The 24,989-nt window shown below is 45.1% G+C and overlaps 2 protein-coding genes across 2 annotated transcripts; both read left to right on the top strand.

Moving 5' to 3' along the window:
• Nucleotides 1–452: 452 nt before the first annotated feature.
• LOC141752066 (BRD4-interacting chromatin-remodeling complex-associated protein) lies at nucleotides 453–24,986 on the top strand. Its single transcript, XM_074609869.1, has 15 exons — nucleotides 453–709; nucleotides 2,497–2,691; nucleotides 4,253–4,298; nucleotides 4,433–4,475; nucleotides 4,695–4,760; nucleotides 4,950–6,485; nucleotides 8,321–8,554; nucleotides 9,313–9,750; nucleotides 9,871–10,042; nucleotides 10,164–10,312; nucleotides 10,535–10,596; nucleotides 16,890–17,038; nucleotides 17,182–17,276; nucleotides 17,465–17,567; nucleotides 20,336–24,986. The coding sequence occupies exons 3-15, from the start codon at nucleotides 4,258–4,260 to the stop codon at nucleotides 21,043–21,045; spliced, it is 3,798 nt and encodes a 1,265-aa protein (XP_074465970.1). The 5' UTR covers nucleotides 453–709; nucleotides 2,497–2,691; nucleotides 4,253–4,257; the 3' UTR covers nucleotides 21,046–24,986.
• LOC141752064 (carotenoid-cleaving dioxygenase, mitochondrial-like) lies at nucleotides 12,811–16,776 on the top strand. The gene has a single exon (XM_074609867.1). The coding sequence runs from the start codon at nucleotides 13,432–13,434 to the stop codon at nucleotides 15,313–15,315; it is 1,884 nt and encodes a 627-aa protein (XP_074465968.1). The 5' UTR covers nucleotides 12,811–13,431; the 3' UTR covers nucleotides 15,316–16,776.
• Nucleotides 24,987–24,989: the final 3 nt, after the last annotated feature.

Raw genomic sequence — 24,989 nt, 5'->3', positions numbered from 1 at the left:
CCTCATCCTCATTCTCTCCTCTCCACTCCTCATCCTCATCCTCATCTCCTCTCCTCTCCTCTCCTCTCCTCTCCTCTCCTCATCCTCATCTCCTCTCCTCTCCGCTCCATCCTCTCCTCTCCTCTCCTCTCCTCTCCTCTCCTCTCCTCTCCTCTCCTCTCCTCTCATCATCCTTTCCTCATCCTCATCCTCATTCTCTCCTCTCCTCTCCTCTCCTCTCCACTCCACTCCTCATCCTCATCTCCTCTCCTCTCCGCTCCATCCTCTCCTCTCCTCTCCTCTCCTCTCCTCTCCTCTCCTCTCCTCTCCTCTCATCATCCTTTCCTCATCCTCATCCTCATTCTCTCCTCTCCTCTCCACTCCTCATCCTCATCCTCATCTCCTCTCCTCTCCTCTCCTCTCCTCTCCTCTCCTCTCCTCTCCTCTCCTCTCCATCCTCTCCTCTTCTTTCCAGCTCATCCTCGCCTCCTCTCTCAGTTTCTCTCCACCTTTTGTGTTGTGATCGTTCTCTCTCTCTCCAGTCTGTTTCTCACACCCACCCCGGTACCCCTCCTCCTCCTCCTCCTCCTCCATCCCTCCCTACCCTACCCCCTCCTCCTCCCATCACCACCACCACCCCCTCTCCTCCTTTTAGCATCTGAAAGGACCACTGAGTGAGAATCGATGGCGCAGAGGCCTGCTTGACAGGACAATAAACCACAAAGAAGGGGTGAGTTTTTTTTCTTCCTTTCTCCTCTTTGGTTGTGTTTTTCCTGAATTGCTGAATTTACTCCTAATGGCACAAAGATGAGGGAGTCGCTGGAGGCTGAGCAGTGTGGAGATGATGTTTAACACAAGGCATCTTTTGTTAGCGCGTTATGATTTACAGCAGCTGCCTTTGGTCCCACTCAGGGAGGAGGAGGAGGAGAGAGAGAGAGAGGAAACCATCACCAAAAACATCCTGCATCATTCATCTCACATCAACACACATTTCACCTTATGTAACCTACAAACGCCATCAGCCCATCAGCGGCTCGTGGATGCTGTTGTTGCCGGAGAACAGCGTGCTCTCTGCCGCTGCAGCTTTAGATGAGGCTCGTTTGGCTGCAGGATCTTATTGGGCGATGCGGTACCTCGAGGCTGTTAATGCGGTTTGTCGCGTTGTAAACAAGAAATATGTCAGCTGCATCGCAGAGAGAGAGAAGGAGGTTTGTCTTGTTTATTTAAGGGACCTCCCCTGGAAACTGAGCGCCAGCCAGCCAGCCAGTGAGTAAATGGTAGAAGCTTTTTCTCCCACATTGCTTGTGTGTGTGTGTGTGTTTTTTATTTCCAGCCATGAGGAGGACAAGTCAAGACGCACAGGAGGAGCCATCTATTTACAGATCTCATGTCTGTGATATAGCCACACAACAATAGCTCACCATTTTCCTCCTCATCAGCTTCATGCATAATCAATACAATATGATGGTAAAAGATGTCTGATCACAGCAGCTGATGATGAATCATGTATTGATCTTATGTCTCACTGCTGAGTGAGAATGTGATGTTTTGGCTGCTGGTAACCTCAAGTGACCTGACAGCATGTGGTGCTGTGTTTGTGCCTCCTCCCTCCTCCTCCTCCTTCTCCTCTCTCCTCCTTCCTCCTCCTCCTCTCTCCTCCTCTCTCTTCTTCCTCCTCCTCCTCCTTCCTCCTCCTCCTCCTCCTCTTCCTCCTCCTCCTCCTACTCCTCCTCCTCTCTCCTCCTCCTTCTCCTCCTTCCTCCTCCTCCTCCTCCTCCTCTTCTCTCCTCTCTCTTCTTCCTCCTCCTCCTCTGCCTCCCTCCTCCTCCTCCTCCTCCTCTTCCCCCTCCTCTTCTCTCCTCCTCCTCCTCCTCTCTCCTCCTCCTCGTCCTCCTCTCTCCTCCTCCTCCTCCTCTCTCCTCCTCCTCTTCCTCTTCTCTCCTCCTCCTCCTCTCTCCTCTTCCTCCTCTCTCCTCCTCCTCTTCCTCCTCTCTCCTCCTCCTCCTCCTCTCTCCTCCTCCTCCTTGCTCCTCGCTCCTCGCTCCTCCTCCTCTCTCCTCCTCCTCCTCCTCTCTCCTCCTCCTCCTTGCTCCTCGCTCCTCGCTCCTCCTCCTCTGTCCTCCTCCCTCCTCCTCCTCCTTCCTCCTCCTCCTCCTCCTCCTCCTCCTCCTCCTCCTCCTCCTCCTCTTCTCTCCTCTCTCTCTTCCTCCTCCTCCTCTGCCTCCCTCCTCCTCCTCCTCCTCCTCTTCCTCCTCCTCTTCTCTCCTCCTCCTCCTCCTCTCTCCTCCTCCTCATCCTCCTCTCTCCTCCTCCTCCTCCTCCTCCTCTCTCCTCCTCCTCTTCCTCCTCTCTCCTCCTCCTCCTCCTCTCTCCTCTTCCTCCTCTCTTCTCCTCCTCTTCCTCCTCTCTCCTCCTCCTCCTCCTCGCTCCTCCTCCTCTGTCCTCCTCCCTCCTCCTTCCTCCTCTTCCTCCTCTCTCCTCCTCCTCCTTTCTCCTCTTCCTCCTCCTCACCTCCAGCCTCTCCACCGTGAAGACAAGATGTCCCAGCAGCAGAGGGAGGACCCGTCTCCATCTCCGTCTCCGTCTCCGTCCCGCCGCCTCGGCCTGGCATCACGCCCCCGCCTCCAGACACCGAAGCCCGGCCACCACTTCCCATGAGGCCACCACCAGAACTCAGCTCGCCCGCTCTGTATGGGGCCTCTCACATATGAAGTAGGTCCATGTTGTGGTCTGGTCTCCTCCTGTGGAGGTGGACACATGAATGAGACACATGAGGAGAGACAGTAGGAAGTGGGTGGAAGCCCAGTTAGGGCTGTTTATCACGATTAATCACAAATTAATCTGTTTTATCTGTTCAAAATGTACCTTAAAGGGAGATTTATCAAGTATTTAATACTCTTATCAACATGGTAGTGGGCAAAATATGCTTTCTTTATGCAAATGTATGTATATATTTATTATTGGAAGTCAATTAACAACACAAAACAATGACAAATATTGTCCAGAATCCCTCACAGGTACTGCATTTAGCATAAAACAATATGCTCAAATCATAACATGGCAAACTGCAGCCCAACAGGCAACAACAGCTGTCAGTGTCAGTGTGCTGACTTGACTATGACTTGCCCCAAACTGCATGTGATTATCATAAAGTGGGCATGTCGGTAAAGGGGAGACTCGTGGGTACCCATAGAACCCATTTTCATTCACATATCTGGAGGTCAGAGGTCAAGGGACCCCTTTGAAAATGGCCATCACAGTTTTTCCTCGCCAAAATTTAGCGAAAGTTTTAGAGCTTCATTTAACCTCCTTCACGACAAGCTAGTGTAACATGGTTGGTACCAATGGATTCCTGAGGTTTTCTAGTTTCATACAACCTAAAAATCACAAGTTGCATTAAAGAAATTAGTGGCGTTAAAATGAATTTGCGTTAATGCGTTATTATCGCGTTAACTTTGACAGCCCTAGATTAAATGCTTAATAATTTTATCTTTAAACTGTCCTATCCAGTGATTCCCATCCTCTGGTTTGGGACCCCCATATTTGATGCAGCCTTAGTGAGTTGAATTTCTTTAGATTTTGGACTTTTGTTCGGACACAAAAAGCAATTTAAAAATAGCTCCTCTGGCTCGGGGAACTTGTGACGGCATTTTCCACAACTTTTTATAGATCAGACAGCTGAATAATTGAAAAAGTTCATTCAAAATCAGTTTATAGGATAATAGAACAATAAATCAGCAAGGCAAATAACTACATATTGTACAAACATCTATACACATGCATTGATAAGGCACAAGAAGATTGCTTTAGGAGAATGCTAAACCAAATAAAAAAGTCTTTAAGTTCCTTTTACATTAACCCTGTATCGGTGTAAGTCTAAGTCTAAAAATACTGTCTGGTTCCTTGTGACCTGAGAGATCTGCTGAGAGCAGGTCTGATGTTTACTGTGGAGGAAGGCTGTTAGTAAACCACGAGGACGATCTGAAATTCAGAAAGCAGGTGGAAGTTTTAAAAAATTGAGTGTCGAGAAAAGACGATCCCGCACATACACTGCTACTGCTCAGCATCGCCATTTATTGATCTTACTAACGTTTCGGTCGCTCTGGGCCTTCGATAAGAATTGAAATCGCCATCTATAATAAATCATTTAATGGATAATGAAAACACTCCGTCACTGCAGCCATAAAAACAGTTAAAATGTGTGTAAAGTATTGGTTTTCCCTCCTAAATCTCAATAATGTAAACATGATTGCACTTGTCTTCTTCCTCTTAGTTGACATGGAGGATGAAGATGGGACTTGTCTACTTGATGTTTTGTGGTGAGTCTGTCTGACTCTTACTTGGATCCAACAGAATAAACTAAACATTGTCCTGTTACATAAGATTTGGTGTTTTGTTATCATGAGTAAAGTCCTTGGTGAACTGATTCTGTGATTTCTCTTGGTCTTCGCAGTGACCCCCAAGCCCTGAACGACTTCCTTCATGGGACCAATGAGGTAACAAAAGAGTCTTAAATAGAGAGAGACTCAAATAAAAAAATCAATAGTGCAAATGATGAATTCGAGGTGGGAATATTTCTTGGCACGCGGTCGTGTGAGATGTGTGTAGGAGGGCTGACAGTGTGAGAGAGAGAGAGTCCTAATGTAACGCTGCGTTCATTTCTCGCCACGACTTTGTGATCCCATCCTAAAAATGGACTGATTTCTTCCCACCAGCTGCAGACTGAAGACCTGCTCATTAGCTCCTCCTCTGGGGAGCCCTCCCTCTTCACAGATGCCCCGGTGAGTGTCTGGATCCACAGCCAGCAGCGACACAACAACCCGCATTTTCCCCTGGAGAGTTTTTTCTCTCCTTCTGTGCCTGATAATGCTTCCTGTTAACTCCTGCTAACCACACAATTCTCCCCTCCTTTTCACTCCCTCTCCTCCATCCTGTCCTCTCTTTCTACCTCCCACTGTGTCCTCCTCCAGAGCCCCGTCTCTCTGCTGGGAGACGGCAGGGATTCCCCAGACACGCCTCCACCTGGGTGTGTGGATCTGTCCTTCCTGGAGGAGGCCCTCCTGTCATCGCCGGAGGGCGGAGAAGACCCACAGGTGGTGCAGGGTGGGACGCCCGTGGAGGCTGGATTCGAGGCGAAAAAGGGAGGAGTGGAGGAAGCGGAGGAGGCCGAGGTGGCGTGTGATATCCTCCAGCAGAGCCTGCAGGAGGCCGAGATCACAGAGCAGACCATGGCTCTGGAGGCAGGTCTGGCCCAACCCGGGGACAGCCTGTCGTTGTACTCACCGGCCCCTCTCCTCTCCCCACCCACCGTACCGTTCATACACAAGTCTGTGACCTTGCCCATCACTCAGGCGTTGCCCAGAGACACCCAGGCAGCGGTGGAGCCTCCCCAGCCCTCCCTCCTGGCTGTCGGGCCGGGCTGCCCCTCTCTAAAACCTGCTGCCCCTCCTCAGCTGATGGGGCTCCTGCCTGGGAACGTGTTCCCTGCTGCTTCTCCAGAGACCTCCTTCTCTCTGAGTCCTGCCCAGGCATCCAGTATGATCATCCACAAGGCTATTCCCAGTATGACCAGTCGTCCTCTCATCACCCCGGCCCTGAGAGCAGCAGCAGCGTCGGGCATCGTCCTGCAGCGTGCCCCTCTTCCCATCCAACCCAAGCTGCCCATCAGCATTCAGCCCAGACTGGTTCAAATTAGCCCCAAGCCTTCTGGGCAAAAACACACCCAAGGTCTCACATTTGTCCCTGGGAACGGCTCACCAAATATCTTACTCTCCCAACCTCCGGGCCAGAAACCCTCAGCTCCAGCGTCGCAGCCCACCCAGCAGCTCTCCAAACCGGTCAGCCTGCAGCTGGTCAACCAGGGCGGCTCCTTCGTGCTCCAGCCTCAGGGACTCTTTCAAGGCCAAAACCAGTTCCTTCTTCCAGGCCAGACCCCTGTTACCATCTCCCAGTCCGCCAGTGCAGCTCGCCCTCTGCTGACCTCCAGTCACCACGGCCCGTCGCTCCACAGCGTGAATCCCTCCACTGGGCAGCTGGTCGAAGGCTCTCAGATCCTAACCGTGCCCCAGAGACAGCTGAACTTCAGCCCCGTCTTCACCACCCCTTCAGGGCAGCTAGCGCTCCGCCAGGCCACTGTGCTTTCAGGACCTTTGCAGCTACAGTCAGCGCCCCCTACTGTCTTCCAGATGCCAGCACAGCTGGCTGGAACCTACGCTCCAGGAGGGCCGGGGCAGCGAGCCACCCTGGTCCACAGTCCCGCTCTTGGAAACCACATTACCTTGATCAACAGTTCAGGGGTGCTTCCCTCAGATCTCACTTCCATCTCGATCGTCAACGGCCCCTCGGTGGTTCAGGGGCTGCCGTTCGCTGCCCAGGCCGCGGCTCCTCAGACGGGGGTGACGGAGGGACAGCTGAGCCTCCAGCAGGCCTCCGTGGTGCTGCTGCCAGAAAGAGCCATTCAGGAGGAGAGGACCAGCTCAGAGGAGACCTTCCACCAGCTGCCACAAGTGAGCAAATCTAAATCTTAACATGGTGCATGGTGGTTAATGTTGCAGGCGTACACTGGTTTCCGTGCAGTATGAAAATCAGTTAGACTCATAACATTTTCTTGGATGATCTATCACAGTGAACATGAAATCTGCATTCATTTGTGTCAGTATTACATTATTGTATTAAAAGGTACATGAAGATGGAGATCAGTGTACTCATCACATGGAGTTGTGAAAACAGTTGTATCGTGTCATCTGTGATTCTAGAGCAGGGTTGCCCAAAGTGGGGCCCGCGGGCCAAAGTTGGCCCAAAAAGGTTTTATTTGGCCTTTCAGAGGTTTTATAAAAATAATAATTAAAAAAATTCTAATATAAATCACTGATTTATCTTTTGTGAGGTAAAATGCTCTTTAAATGTGGGATCCCTAATAATAAATTATTGCGCGGCGGCAGAGACAGTGGCACACGGACAAAAGGCATTTGAATTATGGGAACTTGGGATCCTAGTACCATTTTGCATCTTAGCGATACGATAGAATACAACAGGTGTTGCTTTTGGCCCGTGGTCCACCGTTAGCCCAGGGGGAAAAGTTTGGGCTCCCCTGCTCTAGAGGGAGCGATCCAAAATCTGAAAATAAATAAATAACGTCATCAGAGCTGTTTGGGATTGAGGATAAACCCTCGACAGAAAGTCTGTGTTACAAACTGGGAATGTAGAGAAAGGGTTTAAGGGAAAGACATTTTTGAGTTGCATTATGGGAAATGTAGGATCCAGCGTTTTTAAAGCTTGACCCCTTCAAGGCTGTCAGGATAAATCTGCCTTTGCAGCTTCAATTTTGACTGTTCTCTTTTTAATCTGCCACTTGCAACTTTATGGAAGTACAATACTAAAATGCTGGAGTTCCCTTTTAAAGGAACAGTGTGTCACATGTCGGGGGGTCTATTAGCAAAAATGGAAGATAATATTCATAACAATGTTTTCATTAGTGTATAATCACCTGAAACTAAGAATCGTTGTGTTTTCGTTAGCTTAGAATGAGTCCTTCATATCTACATAGGGAGCCGGTCCTCTTCACAGAGTCCACCATGTTCTACAGTAGCCCAGAACGGACAAACCAAACACTGGCTCTAGAGAGACTTTCACCTTTTTACGTTACCTGAAGGCCACCGTTGTTCTCCGACACGCTTGTGAAACTGTGGTAACATGAGCCGCAGAGTGCAAAACCGTGATACTGCCAGTCGCCATCTGACTTCCGTTGCTCCTAAAGTAATGTTATTATGGTAAGGATGGCCTCTGAGCGAGGTGAACGGCGTTACCACCGTTTTGTACTCGGCGGCTCACGTTATCGCAGTCTTGGAAAGGGAGGAGTGAGCAGAGGGGTACTCAGTTGGTTGCAATCTGGAACTACAACACTAGATGCTGCTAAATCCTACACACTGTACCTTTAAAGTGTCTTGTTTTGCACCTTTAAAATCTGTCTGCACCTAAACTGCATTACCACGCAATGATGATGTAACATTGAGCAAAAACAATCATGCAGACATGATGTTCACTATGATGATTACACACATTTCAGGGGTCAAATAAGTGATTTTTATACTCAAATGATGTCTGCCAAAACTCTAAAACTCTATAACATGCATTTGCAAATGGTCAGTAGCATGTAGAACATACTGGATTTGTAGTTTGATAGCTAAAACTTACTGAATTACATAAGAAAAAACAGTGCTGCTTACAACTCTCAAGATGTTAAAAGTTGAAGCGTGAGTCAGGTAAGGTTAAATCAGGTATTTTGCCATTAAATTCAGCTTTAACTCTTCCACTCTGATGTCTATTTGTCTTCTTCCTGCAGTCCTATGGACACGTCCTCCAGCATGTCTCGGTGCAGGCCACCTCTGCAGCGCTGCAGTCCTCCTCTCCTCCTGTAGTCACGGTCCTGCAGCCTCCCCCCGAACCACCCCTGGCCCCCGATCCAGCTGTGGAGATCCCTAAACTTCTGATGCCCCCAGCAGACATGAGCCAAGTAGTGGAGGAGGTGACCCAGTCGATGAGCCAGAACGAGGCCTTTATGCAACATCTGCAACAGGTCAGAGCCTCAACACACAACGTCACATTTCTGCTGATCTGAGAGGCGTCTTGTCGGATGCACTCAGCAGTAATTTACGTCGTCACTTCCTGAGAGCCTCAAAAGTCTTTCATCAAAGTGGAATCGTATACTTACAATTACAAGGTTTCGGAGATAATAAAAAATCTCACATACTGTTTTAGCTGCTAAACAGCATGTTAGTCTGGAATTTCGGACGCAACCAGAGTTTTACTGTTCTTTTTCTGTGCTCACGTATCAACAAAAAGACTCCAGACTGCTGAACTCTGAGCACAATTACATTGTTTTCACTCAAATAGAAATTCTAAATCAACCAGGACTGAAATCTTAAGGATTGACACCGAGGCGATATTCAAACTGAAAGTTAACCAACGTTAAACTCCACACGAGCGAATGTTTGTCAATTATTACTTTTACATTTATGTGTGAAAGATTGTCTCTAATATGATGCATGACAGTGAAACACAGTTAACTGCAGTGAACATTATTTAATTTTTTTTGTATGGGTGACTTTGTCTTAATTTTATATACAGATGGTACTAGAACGCCACTTTGAAATACAATAAAAAGGAAAATAATTAATTAAAATAAATAAAATCAAACTAGACATGTAGTTTCAGTGCAGTAACAGTACAAACATGCTTTGATTTGAATTGAAATGTGCACCATTGACTGATCAGCTGATAAACAGATCTATAAGATTTCTATCTAACTGCAGTTGTTCATCATTTCTACCACAGCAAGCACTTAGTTCTCCGATCACGTCTGACCTGCTGGTCGGAGCGCTGCCGGTGGTGCCGATGGAGCCGCTCGCCTCCCCGGCAGCCAATGAGAGAGAGACTCAACCTCAGACCCACACGGCCTCCGGTCAGGACCCCCGCGCCGTAATGTCCGACCAGCGCGTCGAGGCTTCTCCGCTTCACTCAGACCCAGAGGACACGCTGCTCATCTGCTCCCCCTCCCCCATTCAGGACACCCAGAGACCAAGTTTCTCCCCTCAGATCCCTCTGCCTGGACCTGAGAGTTCAGCCCCCCAGCCTCGCATCGAGCCCCAAGTCCAGTACCAGGTCCCTCATCAGCTCCAGGTCTCGCAGGCCTTATTTGCCCAGAACCAGTCGTCTGTCTCCCAGCCTCCTCCGCCCCAGGTCCAGGTCCAGGTCTCAGCTCCTCAGCTCCAGGTCCAGGTCTCAGCTCCCCAGGTCCAGGTCCAGGTCTCAGCTCCCCAGGTCCAGGTCCAGGCCTCAGCTCCCCAGGTCCAGGTCCAGGCCTCAGCTCCCCAGGTCCAGGTCCAGCTCCAGGTCCAGTCATCTGTCTCCCAGCCTCAGTCCTCAGTGGTCAACGTCTCGGTCCATAGCAGTCCCCCCCCTCTGCGTGTCTCGGTGCCTCAGCAGCAGCCTGATCCCACGGCTGCATCTGCTAGTCTCTCCAAAGGAGGAGACGACTCCGCTGTCCAACAGCACACACAAAACAGTGAGTTTACAATTCAAATATGACACCTTCACCATCACAACAATCATTGTTATTATTATTATGATCTGCAAAACAATCATAATAATAATAATCATCATCATCATTGTGTCCTCTGTTCCAGAGCCAACAGCTGCCTTGGTCGTGGAGAGTAAAGTGTTTACTCTCGATGTCCATCCACCCTCTCCTGCAGCCCCGGGGGTCCAGGTTCACGGACCCCCCGACCCCAGAGAGTGTGTCCCCGTCCAGACGAGCCAGCAGACCGGCACCCTGGTGAGACAAAAGCTCCTTTCACTTTAAGTCCAGTTAATTTAAGAAATACTGTACACCACATACTATGCACTACATACTCAATATGTGTACTATGGCTCCAGTCTTGAAACAGAGCTTTGAAATGATCATTATGTGAAATACAGCAAACGTATTATGAACGTACTTGTAAACGCACCGCTGCTGTCTCCTCTGATCTGATCCTAAATGTTTTGTGGCTTCCAGCTGGCCAGTTGTCTGGAGCAGCAGAGAGAGGAGACGCTCACACCAGCAATGCGCAGGCACAGGTAAGACAATCTGTAACTAAACCATGTAATAGAAAACAGATGTCATGCTCTTGAAAGAGTCGAAATTTGGCTGTAATAGAAACATAAAGCTGAAAATGCAACACAATCATTTGAAAACACGTCTCAGAAAGTGTGTGACGACCTGCGAACCACATCCTTACAGGCTACTTTAAACCACTACATTTAAGAGCATTTGTAAGTCAAAAGATTTTTTTTTTTTGAGAGTGGGAGTGAAAGTGAAGGATTTTAACTTTTATGCTTCACTTCAACGTTTCACATTGAGCAGTAAAAGCTTATGAATCGGAGCTCAGAGCTGACCTTCTCTTTCACTAAAAACACACAGAGGGACCAGCGTTTCCTCCCTTAATGACTCTTCAACAACTCGATGGCTCATTCAGCATCGTACTCGTCGTACTTCTGGATATGATGATGAACTGCAAAGAAGCTTTCCTGTCAGTTAGTTTATTAATTTATTAACAGTTGGCTGGTTTCACAGTCTTGGATTAAGTCTGATCCTTCAGTAATGGCTTTTAATCCGAGTCCTCGAGGACTTCTTTTACTGTTTCTACTACTACTACACCAACTACTGCTGCTGTGGCCACTACTTTATCTATTTTATTTAACCACCTACTACGAAAAGCTGCAGGTTCACTGTGTCACTTGCTTTTTGGTAATTTAATTACTTGGAAATTTGTTCACCTTTATTATTTTTTTAGTTTATGTTGTGCTCACATGGTGCATTTTCCTAAATAAAATTATGTTTCATCAAATTATCTCAATTTATACCATGGTCTGGGTGAATGCTTGATCCTGATTGGCTGCAGGGTGTCCATTAAGTAAGAGATAATGTACAGCGAGCCGGTCATTGTTGTGAAAGATTCCCCGACAGGGCGATGCTGGGGTCTCTCATCACCCTGAAGGGGTTTATTTCACAACAATGATCCACTAGCTGTACATTATCCCGCTTATTACACGGCTACTTACTTAAGAAATCATTAATTTGACACAAAAACGGTCCACCAGAGTCCGACATCAGAACTGCGCCCATAACAACGGTCTGCTATAAAGAAATTATAGACCGCAGAATGCCGTGATTGACCAATCAGACTCGAGTATTCAACACAGCTGTGTAATAAGTAAGGGATAATGCCCGACGAGGTGTCCCTATTGAATAGGTATTCATGGAGGACTGTATAGGTGTTGGTTGCAGGTAGGGATGTAGCCTTGGTGTGTCGGTAAGAACACTCAGGACGCTCTTATAGGGTTGATTCCTCCTTTTACTGAATAGTCTTTCACATAACAGCACAGTATTTCTCACACAGGCTTACAGGTTTCCATTTGAACAAGGTGTGATCTTGAATGTGTGTGGTCTATAACAAGAACATAAGAAAATGCCATATTATAATTGTTATATTCAACTTCAATGGCTTATCATTATTACTACATTAAATCAGGTAGATATATAAAGGAAGAAATTATACTTACTGCTGCTTTAAGTTGCAGTACAAACAGGCTTCCATGTCATTTAAACATATATAACAGAATGCCAACATTATTTACATCTAACAGTATACCAGAAAAGAGCAGCTAACGGCATTAACATAAACAGATTAGTTTAGCATCTGTAAAACAGCCCCAATCACATAAACCAAACGTCTCAATCAAAGTCCTGTTCAGTGGGAGATAGTGGCGTTTACTCACTTTTCATCAGAGACGCACACAAATCACACCACAGATGCAGTAAAGTCCACTTTTTACACTCTCTGTTCAATGTGCTTCTTGCTCTGCCTCTCGCTCTCTCTCTTAATTACTGAGTGCGCAACTCCACGTGTTCAATAGCGTAGCTTCTCATTCTGCCACGCGAGGGCGCTGTTACAACAGTCAATAGCCTTTCCAACATAGCCGCCCCCCAATTCGCAGTGCAAATTGGCTTCATGGAAAGGCTGACTACTTAGGAAGAGGGATCTCCTTATCCTCGTCCTGGATCTCTGGGAGAACAATCAGACGAACTATTGGTCGGGTGTAGGTTTTCTCCTGTATTCGAACTTCTGCCGTCCTGATGTGGCCATCCGAGCTAGGGCAGGTTTTGGTCACTCGTCCAATCTGCCATAATGCTCGAGGGAGCTGTGGGTCCATCAGTAGCACAACGGCTCCTGCTTTGATGTCTTCCATTGGTCTCTGCCACTTTCCTCGAGTTTGAAGGCTAGGTAAATAGTGTCTGACGAAGGCAGACCAGAACCTGTCCACTAGTATCTGTGAATGTCTCCATCTTCGCCGTCCTAGCATTTCTGCTACTGGATAAACTACCTGGGGTAGGGAGCTGTCAGCTCGCCCCATGAGCAAGTAGTTAGGGGTCACAGGGTCGATGTCAGCCACGTCGGATGAAACATACCCTAGGGGTTTTGCATTAAGGATGCCTTCAACTTCGATAAGAACTGTCCTGAGTACTTCGTCACTCACTGTTTCGGAGCCAATGGTGGTGTACAGAGCAGATTTGATGGAGCGAATTTCTCGTTCCCACACTCCTCCAAAGTGTGGTGCTGCTGGTGGGTTGAAGCGAAAACTGACCTGTTGCTTTGCTAGTTGCTGCTGGAATTCTGGACACATATTGGAGAATGCCTCTCTCAGCTCCCTTTCTCCACCTTTGAAGTTTGTCCCCTGGTCAGAGTAGACTTCTGCTGGCTTCCCACGTCTGGCAATGAACCTTCTAAAGGCCATTAAGAAGGAGTCTGTATCGATGGATGCAAGTAGGTCTATGTGAATTGCCCTGGTGGTGAGGCACTTGAACACAATACCCCACCGCTTCTCTATACATCATCCACTCTGACCGCTGACATGCCTCCTGTGAAGTTCGAGAGTCCAAATCATGCCAAGCCTGTTGCCAACGAGAAGGCCAAGGAGTGTCTCGCCTCGGCGCTGAAGGGACTGGAGACAATCGAACCTCTGGTCCGCTCTGTAGAAGAGACCCCCGAGCCAATCTCCACTGACGTAAAAGGCACCATTCCCTCTTGGATCAATGGAAACCTCCTTCGCAACGGCCCCGGAAAGTTCGAGTTTGGAAATACACATTACAACCACTGGTTTGACGGGATGGCCATGCTGCACCAGTTCAAGATCACCAAAGGTCAGGTGACGTACATGAGTCGCTTCCTGCACAGCGACGCCTACAAAAACAACAGTGAAAAGGACCGCATCGTGATGTCCGAATTCGGTACCCTCGCCATGCCCGACCCCTGTAAGAACTTCTTCCAGCGGTTCCTGTCTCGCTTTGAGATGATTGTGCCCACGGACAATGCCAGTGTGAGCTTCGTGAAATACAAGGGAGACTACTACGTCAGCACGGAGACTAATTTCATGCATAGAGTGAACCCAGAGACCTTAGAAACATTGGAAAAGGTAGACTGGAGCAAGTTCATTGCTGTAAATGGAGCCACTGCCCACCCACACTATGACGCTGACGGTACCGCCTACAATATGGGCAACTCCTATGGAAGTCACGGAGCCCTGTACAACATCATCAAAGTGCCCCCCAAGAAGACCGATGGTGGGCGGCTGGTTAGCTCAGTCGGTAGAGCGAGCGCCCATGTATCGCCAAGGCTCAGTCCTAGCAGCGGTGGACCCGGGTTCGAATCCGGCCTGTGGTCCTTACCGCATGTCATTTCTCTCTCTCCCCCTTTCCAACACTCTATCCACTGTCCTATCAATAAATACTTAAAAATCACCCCAAAAAATAACTTTAAAAAAAAAAAGAAGAAGACCGATGGTAAAGACACCCTACAAGGAGCCCAAGTACTCTGCTCTATTGTGCCCGAAGACAAGTCCCATCCCTCCTACTACCACAGCTTTGCCATGTCTGAGAACTACGTGGTGTTCATTGAGCAGCCAATTAAGATGGACCTGCTGAAGATAATCACGTGCAAGCTGAGGGGGAAGGCTCTGAGCGACGGCATCTACTGGGATCCTACCAAGGAGACCGTCTTCCATCTCGTCGACAAGCGTACGGGCAAGGTCAGCCAAGTGAAGTACCACACCAAGGCCATCTCCACCTTCCATCAGATCAACGCCTTCGAGGAAGATGGATTCTTGATGCTGGACATGTGCTGCTCAGACGACGGCCAAGCCATCAACAACTACCTCATCCAGAACTTACGCAAGTCGGGAGAGGCATTAGATGAGGTGTACAACACCATGTGCAGGGTGTTCCCTCGGCGTTTCGTTCTGCCCCTTCACGTGACCAGTGAAACGCCACTGAACCAGAACCTGAACAAGCGGCCCTCCAGTGCGGCAACGTGTGTCAAAGTCAGCGAAAATAAGGTGTTCTGCCAAAGCGAGGATCTCCACGGAGATGACCTCCATGAGTACGGCGGCCTGGAGTTCCCTCAGATCAACTACGCGAAATACAACACGCGACCGTACCGTTACTTCTACGGCTGTGGCTTCAGACACCTGGTGGGAGACTCTCTGCTCAAGATGGACCTGAAGGACAAGAAGCTCAAGGTCTGGTACCAGAAGGGTTCCTTCCCGTCAGAGCCAGCGTTTGTGCCGTCGCCTAATGCCGTGGACGAGGACGTCATCCTCTCTGTGGTTCTCACCCCCTCACAGGATAAAGGAGCATTCCTCCTGGTTTTGGATGCAAAGACATTTGAAGAGCTGGCGAGAGCCAGCGTGCCCGTTAACATGGCTTATGGCTTCCATGGTACCTTCAGCGCCTCTGCATGAAGCTGCTCCTGTCCCAATCAAAGTTTCTGAAATGAATACGATACCAAGATTACCAAATGCAATATTAGAACCACTATATTCCTGATGGTACTGAGTTACTGCTGCACTTTATGAAGATAGATGCAGCGTTCTGTTACTGCATGTTGTGGTACTTTTCTAAACTGATTTCTGGTAAGTAGTAACATCCAACAGTAGATGATTGTAGTGTGATTGGTCAACCGAACCAAACTCTTCGGACTCTGTTCCAGCTCCGCTCTAACTAGCTTTGTTTGAGGGCGTGCCAAACTAGCCGCTAGGCAGGTATCACGCAAATGTGTTACTTGGTGACATCACCAGGTTACAGAAGAAAAGGCGGGACTTCAATCAAGGCGATTCAGGCAGTTCAGGAGCAGTGTTTCTGTGGGGGAGAGTAAAGCCTGGTTTATGGTCGCCGTAGTGAAGCCGGGCGCGAGGTGAGCCCACCAGAAAATTCCGCAACTTGTCGCAATGGTTTGTTGCGCATCTCTGAATTTTTGTAACTACAACATGGACGCCTTTGAGGGAAGGTTCACCTGCATCTCTACAACGTTTCATTGAGACCACAGGGACGTCACATGACATTAAATACTTAATACAAACAGGCTTCCATGTCATTTAAACATATATAACAGAATGCCAACATTATTTACATCTAACAGTATACCAGAAAAGAGCAGCTAACGGCATTAACATGAACAGATTAGTTTAGCATCTGTAAAACAGCCCCAATCACATAAACCAAACGTCTCAATCAAAGTCCTGTGCAGTGGGAGATAGTGGCGTTTACTCACTTTTCATCAGAGACGCACACAAATCACACCACAGATGCAGTAAAGTCCACTTTTTACACTCTCTGTTCAACGTGCTTCTTGCTCTGCCTCTCGCTCTCTCTCTTAATTACTGAGTGCGCAACTCCACGTGCTCAATAGCGCAGCTTCTCATTCTGCCACGCGAGGGCGCTGTTACAACAGTCAATAGCCTTTCCAACAGTCCCTTTTCAGGAATTAATGGACGGCGGGGAGGCCAGAACCATTAATCCTAATAATGGACACCTTGAAGGGCATTATCCTGCTTATACCATGGTCACTTGCCAAAGACAAAAAATTAATACCCACCAAACCACCATTAATTCATATTTTCATGCATTTTGCAACACTTGAGGGTTTGCAAGTACTTTGAAAAATCATTACCATCCCATAAGGTTCCTATGCAATGGACATGTGGGTCACTGCTCCAGTAAACAGGAGGACCTTAGGTACCACTTGGCAACGGGAGGTATTTCTCATCGGACATTACTGACACACAGAAAGCCTGAGGCCAAGTAGCCTTCATGTACAGTACTGGTTGATCTCTGTACAACATATAAAGAAGCTGCCATATACAGTGTGATTGGTGAACTGTACTTTATGGGAACTTGGAGGCAACAACTGTTACATCACATATCAGTGAGTAATAGAGAGTGACTGTAGTGACGGTAACTGTACCGGTGTGTAGCAGCTCAGGTCAGCTCAGGTCAGCTCAGGTTAACTCAGGTGAGTGTCGGTTGTGTTGTTCAGGTTCCAGCAGCAGATTTGTTCGGACCACGCAGCGGTTCAGACCTCCTTCACCGGCCCGGCCTTTCCCACCCTGAAGGACGCCGTTAGACGCCTGCTGCCGTACCACACCTGCACCGGTCACCTGCCCTCTCAGGATGACTTCAACTTAGGTCAGTATAAGCTTTGGTTGATGACGGACAATAATTTATACATAAATAGATTGATGGAAAATACCAGCTGTGTAAGTTCTTCAGATCCCACAATCATTTCATTACCAGTTGATGTGACTATGATGGTGTTTCTGTGCTCTCAGTGGACCAGGAGTTTGACACTGTGTCCGGTTTCCTGCTGAAACGCACCAAGGACATGGTCAACAAATACAGGCAGCTACTGGTTAGAGAAGCCCAGGTAAAAAGACACTCCGCTTTCCTCCTCTGCAGCTACTGAGACAGTAACTGATCAAGAAATGAGCTACTGTACTTCTGCATCTTTTCTTCATAAGGCCTCATTCATTTGTAACTGAGAAAATTAAATGCACCAAATCCAAAGATATAAAACAGAGTCATGTGATGGGATATGAACTGGTTTTTCTACAGCAGGAGAGTCCGTCAGCAGAGATGGTGATGCTGGAGCGTCTCTTCCTCCAGGCTGAGCGATGTGCTTTAGCGGAGGACAGGCGGAGAGTCCGCAGAGACCCAGGTCAGTGTCACCCACCATCATCATCATCATCACCGCCTACTTTATTATATGTGTGTGTATGTAAATATGTTTTTATGCCAAGAAAGATGCCGTTTCAAATCCCAAGACTAAGACAGAAAATATGGAAGGGAAAAGTGAATTAGTGACACTCCCCTCCGTTTTTTCTTCCACATTAATTTCTCTGTGCCTCGGAGCGCGGCACTTAACCTCCATATTTGCTCGCGAGCAGCTCCCAGGTGTGAATGTGTAATTAAGCTGTGTAAATGTGGAGCGGGGTCGTGCTGAGAGAGACTCCGCATGATGACGAGAAAATTACATGTGAGAGGTTACGAGCAAATTAAAGCAGGGTTGTTATGTTAATTAAGAAAGTTGGAAAAGGGGGAAGGAAGCTCTTGAAATCTGTTAAATGTCACGCTTGGCTGCTGTTGCACTTCTGAAGGAATAATAATTATACAAATCGCAAGTGATAGTTAACAAAACCTGCGGTGCACAGTAATACACACTGGTTCATCTGTAGTCCCTGGACTGATATTACACAGTCACGCTAATATAGCACATTAAAATAACAGAGTTTTGTTGGAAAAATAATAGAATTTGACAGAAAAAAGCTAAAACAACAGGCCCCCGACGTCGAGAGGGTAATAGATTTGAACAGATTTAGATCTGAGTAGGGCTACACCCACAACTAGAAAAAAGACTCTGAAAACAAAAAGTTTGAAAAAAGTTTGAAAAATTATGGAAAAAAAAGTCTGAAAAATGTTGGAAAAAAGAAAGTCAGAAAAATGCCTGAAAATAACAAGTTTGAAAAAAGTCTGGAAAAAATGTCTGGAAAAAAAAGTTTGAAAAATATTGGAAAAAAAGTCTAAACAATGTCTGAAAAAAGTAAAAAAAAAAAAATAAAAAAAAAAAGAACGTCTGAAAAAAAGTCTGAAAAATGTCTAAAAAAAATGCTGGAAAAAAAGACTCTGAAAACAACGTCTGAAAAATAGTTTGAAAAATGTTGGAAAATAAAGTCTAAACAATGTCTGAAAAAGGTAAAAAAAAAAAAATCTGAAAAATGTACCCAAAAGAAGTCTGAAAAAAGTCTGAAAAAAGTATCTGAAAAAAAAAGTTTGAAAAATGCTGGAAAAAAAGACTGAAAAAAAATGTTGGAAAAAAAAAGTCTAAAAAAATGACCGTAAAAAAAGTCTGAAAAAATGACCGTAAAAAAAAAGTCTGAAAAAAAGGTTGGAAAAATGTTGGGAAAAAAACGTCTGAAAATGTTGGAGAAAAAAAAGTCTGAAAAATGCCTGAAAACAAAAAGTTTGAAAAAAGTTTGAAAAATTATGGAAAAAAAAGTCTGAAAAATGTTGGAAAAAAGAAAGTCTGAAAAATGCCTGAAAATAAAAAGTTTGAAAAAAGTCTGGAAAAAATGTCTGGAAAAAAAAGTTTGAAAAATGTTGGAAAAAAAGTCTAAACAATGTCTGAAAAAGGTAAAAATTTTTTTTTAAAAAAGTCTGAAAAAAGAACCGTAAAAACAGTATCTGAAAAAAAAGTCTGAAAATGTTGGAGAAAAAAAAGTCTGAAAAATATCTGAAAAAAAGTCTGAAAAATGTTGGAAAAAAAGACTGAAAAAAAATGTCTGAAAAATGGTGGAAAAAATAATGTCTGAAAAAAGAAGTTTGAAAAAAGTCTGGAAAAAATGTCAGAAAAAAAAAGTTTGAAAAATGATGGGGAAAAAAAGTATGAAAAATATCTGAAAAAAATGTCTAAAAAAAAAAGTTGGAAAAATGTTGGAAAAAAAGTCTAAACAATGTCTGAAAAAGGTAAAAAAAAAATTTTTTTAAAAGTCTGAAAAATGTCATAAGAAAAGTCTGAAAAAAGTCTGAAAAAAGTATCTGAAAAACAATTTTGAAAAATGCTGGGAAAAAAAGGTTGGAAAATGTTGGAAAATAAAGTCTAAAAAATGTCTAAAAAAAAGTCTGAAAAATGCTGGAAAAAAAATATCTGAAAAAATTCTGAAAAATGTTGGAAAATAATGTCTAAAAAATGTCTAAAAAAAAGTTTGAAAAATGCTGGAAAAAAAAGTCTGAAAAATGTCTAAAAAAAAGTCTGAAAAATGCCTGAAAACAAAAAGTTTGAAAAAAGATTGAAAAATTATGGAAAAAAAAGTCTGAAAAATGTTGGAAAAAAGAAAGTCAGAAAAATGCCTGAAAATAAAAAGTTTGAAAAAAGTCTGGAAAAATGTCTGAAAAAAAAGTTTGAAAAATGTTGGAAAAAAAAAAATCTGAAAAATGTCTGAAAAAAAAAGTTGGAAAAATATTGGAAAAAAATGTCTAAACACCGTCTGAAAAAGGTAAAAAAAAATAAAAATAAAAAAATGTCTGAAAAATGTCTGAAAAAAGAAGTTTGAAAAATGCTGGAAAAAAAGACTCTGAAAAAAAAAGTTTGAAAAATTATGGAAAACGAAAGTCTGAAAAAATGTCCGTAAAAATAAAAGTCTGAAAAATGTCTGAAAAAGGTCTGAAAAAAATGTCAAAAAAAAAGTTTGAAAAACGTTGGAAAAAAAAAGTCTAAACAATGTATATTGAGAAAATAATCTGCAGATTAATCCACAATGAAAACTAGAAAATGCATTTCCTGCTGAAAATGCGTGGGAATGCTGACTAATCGATTAATCAAGAAAATAATCCTTTAGTTGTAGCCCTACTACACATTGTGGGATAGTAATGATGACGGCTTTAAAACAATTAAAAATGAGTGATGTTTATAATGTTTCTTCTCTCCAGAGTCATTCATGACGGCCTTGGCTACATCAGCGTCTTCCCCCCACGGTGCCCAGTCCTCCTCCTCCTCTTCCTCCCAGCTGTGCTCCTCCAGCAGCCCCTCCTCTCCACCAGCCTGGACCAGACTGTCCGACCGGCCCCCGGGACTGAAGACGTACCGCTCCAGCTCCCGGGGGGCTCTCAGGCTCACCATCAAGCACGAGTCCGGCTCCCGTAAGGTGGTCCACAACTCGGCCTGCGACCCGGGACTCAAGAGGGACTACACGGGGCAGCTGACCAACGGCGGTGGAGCTGTGATCGAACGCCTCTCTCAGGCGCCCAACGGGGCACCCCAGCACGACGAGGAGATCTCCAACGGAGCTCTGCCTTGTACCACTGCGGAGGAAGTCCCACAGAATTCCAAAATAAAAGCCCCAAACCCTCTTTCTATGCCAGAGCCACCGGTCGTTTGCTTCGATTTGCCTCACAGAGATGTCAGCGCCCCAAAACTGAAATGCTACAGGTTGGACGAGTCGCCTCTGCCGGAGCAGCGGTTCAGCCCGCCGCCTCCTCCCCTCCAAGAGGACAACATGCTCAGTGAACATCTACAGAGTGCCATCGACAGCATCCTGGAGCTGCAGCGCCTGCAGGGCCCCTCTGCAGCCCCGACCAGGGCCACGTCAGGCCCTTCACTGGACCAGGCTGTCACCAGCATCCTGGAGGGACACCTGTGAGCTCATCGGTCCTGACAGATGCAGAAAACATCAGTCTGAGGTGGGATAAAACAAACAAAGGAAGGTGCACTTGACTTCATCTGTTCCCAGATCTAAATTCTGGGTTTCAGAGATTACTTTTAAAAGGAACTGATTGTTTGAAAGAAAAAAATGAAGAGGCACTATAAAGAGATGCATACCAGACAACAGCACTATCTATAGTCCGATAGATGTTAGATACTTCATTTTTGATGTACGTTTGTGGAAAAAAAAATCTATTTGAATAGGAGCTATATTGTTTCAGTGGTAGTCAAGTCATTCAGAGGTTTACGACACTGGTGTAACCTTCATCAGCATATAGTATATAAGTAATAGTGAGGATAACGAACAAAACGTGGAGTAGACTGAGATTATTCAATAGTTTTTTATAAGATTTCTTTCAAAAAAAAATGTGAAGTTTCTTTTTGCATAGTGCCAAGCTTCCAGGGTATTTATTTTGATAATCTGTGCCAATTGTGTTTTGCATTGAGAAAGGCAGCGAGTGTGTGTGTGTGTGTGTGTGTGATGAGTGTGTGTTTATTTGGATCTAAAGAGTGTGCGAGTGTGTGTGAAAACATTGATGGGACGGTACATATAAAAATCCCGCAGGCTCCATCATCTCGGCTTATCGAATGAAACTCCAAAGAATTTGTGACATCCTGAATACACCAGCAGCAAACGTCCATGTTGTGTCTCATCCCACAAACTGGAGTCTGTCCTCGTTAGAGCAGGAAGAAGAAAGAAACCCGAGGGGGAAAGAAATTAGGCAGAGTCGTGCTTTTGTTTGTTGTTGTTTTTTTAAGTTGTTGTCATTCATGCTGGAGTCTGACTGTGAAATATGTCTAGTTTTCAGAGATGGTTTCTCATATTTTATGTATTAACATGCAAGCAATAATGAGTTAGGGTTGTTAGGAGCAGTGGTGGTGCAGTGAGGAGGAGGAGGAGGAGGAGGAGGAAGAAGATTGTTTTTCAGGAATGAGAGATGCTTGTTTCATCATTGAAGCCCGTGTAGTTCAGAAATCATGTTTGAGGGTCACTAAACGGCATTAAACGATCACGCTAATGTCCAGTTTGAGAAAGAAAAACACCAAAACTGCGGTTGTTTTCAGCCTCTCTGCATCATCAAACAGCCTTTGACCAAAAAAAAAACTAGAGGAATCATCCGCTTCACATTATCACATTTATTTATTAATTTATTGGTTTGAAGCCGAAGATTTATTTTCACGCGGCCGTCGTGGAGCAATATGATTTTTAGCATCATCTTACGTTAACGTGACAATCTGTGTGAAGATGTGAAAATACGCGAGAGGTCATCTGTATCGGTTGTACGACTCTCCCTCATGTGCAAAATATTCTTTTGTAGATGGAATTTTTACCTTGAAGGTCAAAATGTTTAATTTTTGTAATATAAATTGAGCTTCAAAATTTAGCTTTTTGAAGACACAGTTAGAGGTCGAGGTTTGACCTGCGAATTGGAATCGTTTAGAATATGCCTTATTGTTAATTCAGTGTACCTTTTAAGGAAATCTGCAGAGAAAAAGATAATTAATGTGATGTTTATAAATACTGTAACATCTGGTGTTCTGAAATGTGAAAGTAACCCGTCCCCCCTCGAAAAAGAAAGAAACCTTCCAGAGATTTGGGGCTGAATCAAACAGGCCTTCTCATTTCTTTGAATCGTCATGTTTTTTATATGTGAAATTGTCTTTTTGTTGGAATGAACAAAAGGAGTTATAATATGCAGTAATTTAGTGTTGAAATCCTCTGCGGTAGTTTGGGTGGACGCACATGGGAAGATTCATAAAGTTTGATATTTTGGGAAATACACTTTGATACCACTCTCATGTCTGTAAAACTAGCAGCTAGTTAGCTTAGCATAAAGACTGGAAACAGGGGGAAACTGCTAGCATGGCTCTGTCCAAAGGCACCAGGGCGGTCCAAATCATATACTCTTTGTACGTACTACAGCTGCCCTTACAAAGTCTGTACTGTTGCATGCAGTATGCACACAATCAGGACATAACCTACTACATCGCCATAACTTTGCCCCTTGAACTTCGACCCCCTGCTATCTCGGCGGCTGAGTCAAAGTGACGTATCTTCTGCTGAGCAGAGGATTGTGGGTCAGAATAGACAGAAAATCATGCAGGCTTGCATACTGCAAAATGCGACCAGATGTAGTAGAATATCCTGGTATTTTTGGCATACTATCTGTGCGTTCCAGTACTCATACTACCATACTATTTAGTATGCCAGAAGAAGATTTAGTGTGTCCCAATACATAGTATTTCAAATGCAGTATGCCAAAAGTACCAGGATGTCCTATTGCATCCGGTCTCAAGCCAGCATGCTTTTCTGGCTGTTCTGACCCACAATCCTCTGCACAGCGGAAGATGCGTCACTAGCTATTGATTGCCGATGCATTCAAGTACAAGTAGGCTACTAACGTTGCATATTTTTGCGACTCCTGTGTATAACATTAACACATTAATATAGGCTGTGTTCCAAATCGTATACTTTTTACTTCAAGTTTTGCACTACAGAGTGCAACGGATATGAGGGTCAAAAGTTCAAAGGCGTAATGTTATGACAAAGTATGTCCCAATTTTATGCATACTACATGCAACCGTACGTACTTTGTAAGGGCAGCTGCAGTACGTACTTAAAGTAAAAAGTATGCGATTTGGAACGCACCCACTATGTATTGGTACATACTAAATCTTTTTCTGGCATACTGAATAGTATGGTACTGTGGTAGTACTGGAAAGCACCCAAATCTACCTACCAGCACCTCTAAATCTCACTATACTTAACACATTTAAAATAACAATTGTAAAAACAACAATGCGGTGTTATAGGTAATTATGTTCTGAACTATTTCCTGGCCGGAAGAAGTGACTTCCTTAAAGCTTAAGGCTATAATCAATATTGCGATTGTGTTTTAATTAGTGAGCTTCGATAAAGGGAGGCCAAGGATGGTGAAAAGAGGAGATGTCACGCATCATAAACGCGTCATATCTTTGGCGCAGTAAAATCTGGTCTGCACTTGCCGAAATTGAGCCAATAGCAACGCACGACCGCAGTTACACTGTGCATGTCATACCCCCCTGTAGCTCAAGACCTCTTTCAATAAGCCTTGAGGGAGGCTAGCTGTGTTGGTCATGTCTGGAAGGCAAATCGCAAGAACTTGCCAAAACTCTTGCGAGACTCGCTGCCAGACGAACTACCCTAACCCCAACCATTAGAGGTTTAACCTCAACCATCTCACCAGAGTTTCACAGTTTGTGCTTTACCTTCTAGACACGACCAGCTGTTTCCCGTCTTTATGCTACTGGCGGTAACATGCTTCACATTGAACAGACGGACATAAGAGTGGTATCAATCTTTGTCATAACGATTGGCAAGAGAGCAAATTAGTGCATTTGTCCTAAAGTAAGAGTTTGAAAACATGAAATCTTCCAGTGTGTCTCCACCCTCAGAGGTTTCTCTGTAATGCAGTAAAGATGTCAGAGTGTCTTTCACTCCTCGTCACCGCTAAACTTCTTAAAAAGGGGAATTCCACCAAAATGATTTTTATTTTTTAAAGAAACGTTTGCCCGTATTTCTTCACAAGAAGAAGGAAAAATAAACTGTCAAGTTGTTGGATTCCCCTTCAGTGAAGCAGCCTCATGTGCCATTGTTATTGTTGCATTATGTCTGCAGTGTCAAACACTGTCCATTAGAAATGTGCTTAGGACAAAGGGATCACATCTGCATGTTGAGCCATTTTTGGTATTTATTTGTAAATGTGTTTATTTATTTTTCTGACTGAACTGTGAAACCAGGGGAGCTCATAACTCTACACTAATTCAACTTCAGATACAAAACATTTGACTGACAGATTGTTCTGATGCCAAAATCAAGAGGCCTTAATTCAGCAAAACTAG

This window comes from Sebastes fasciatus, chromosome 15 (assembly GCF_043250625.1).
Source record: "Sebastes fasciatus isolate fSebFas1 chromosome 15, fSebFas1.pri, whole genome shotgun sequence".
In the NCBI taxonomy this organism is placed as follows: domain Eukaryota; kingdom Metazoa; phylum Chordata; class Actinopteri; order Perciformes; family Sebastidae; genus Sebastes; species Sebastes fasciatus.
Note: the sequence above shows the minus strand (reverse complement) of the source record. Positions and strands in the feature narration are given on the sequence as shown.

What these genes read in the sequence shown, in the direction of transcription:
- LOC141752066 (XM_074609869.1), top strand. Translation starts at nt 4,258, where the DNA reads ATGGAGGATGAAGATGGGACTTGTCTACTTGATGTTTTGTG. An exon ending in CCAGCAATGCGCAGGCACAG is followed by an intron (nt 10,597 to 16,889) that starts GTAAGACAATCT and finishes TGTGTTGTTCAG; the next exon opens with GTTCCAGCAGCAGATTTGTT. An exon ending in GAGAGTCCGCAGAGACCCAG is followed by an intron (nt 17,568 to 20,335) that starts GTCAGTGTCACC and finishes TCTTCTCTCCAG; the next exon opens with AGTCATTCATGACGGCCTTG.
- LOC141752064 (XM_074609867.1), top strand. Translation starts at nt 13,432, where the DNA reads ATGCCTCCTGTGAAGTTCGAGAGTCCAAATCATGCCAAGCCTGTTGCC.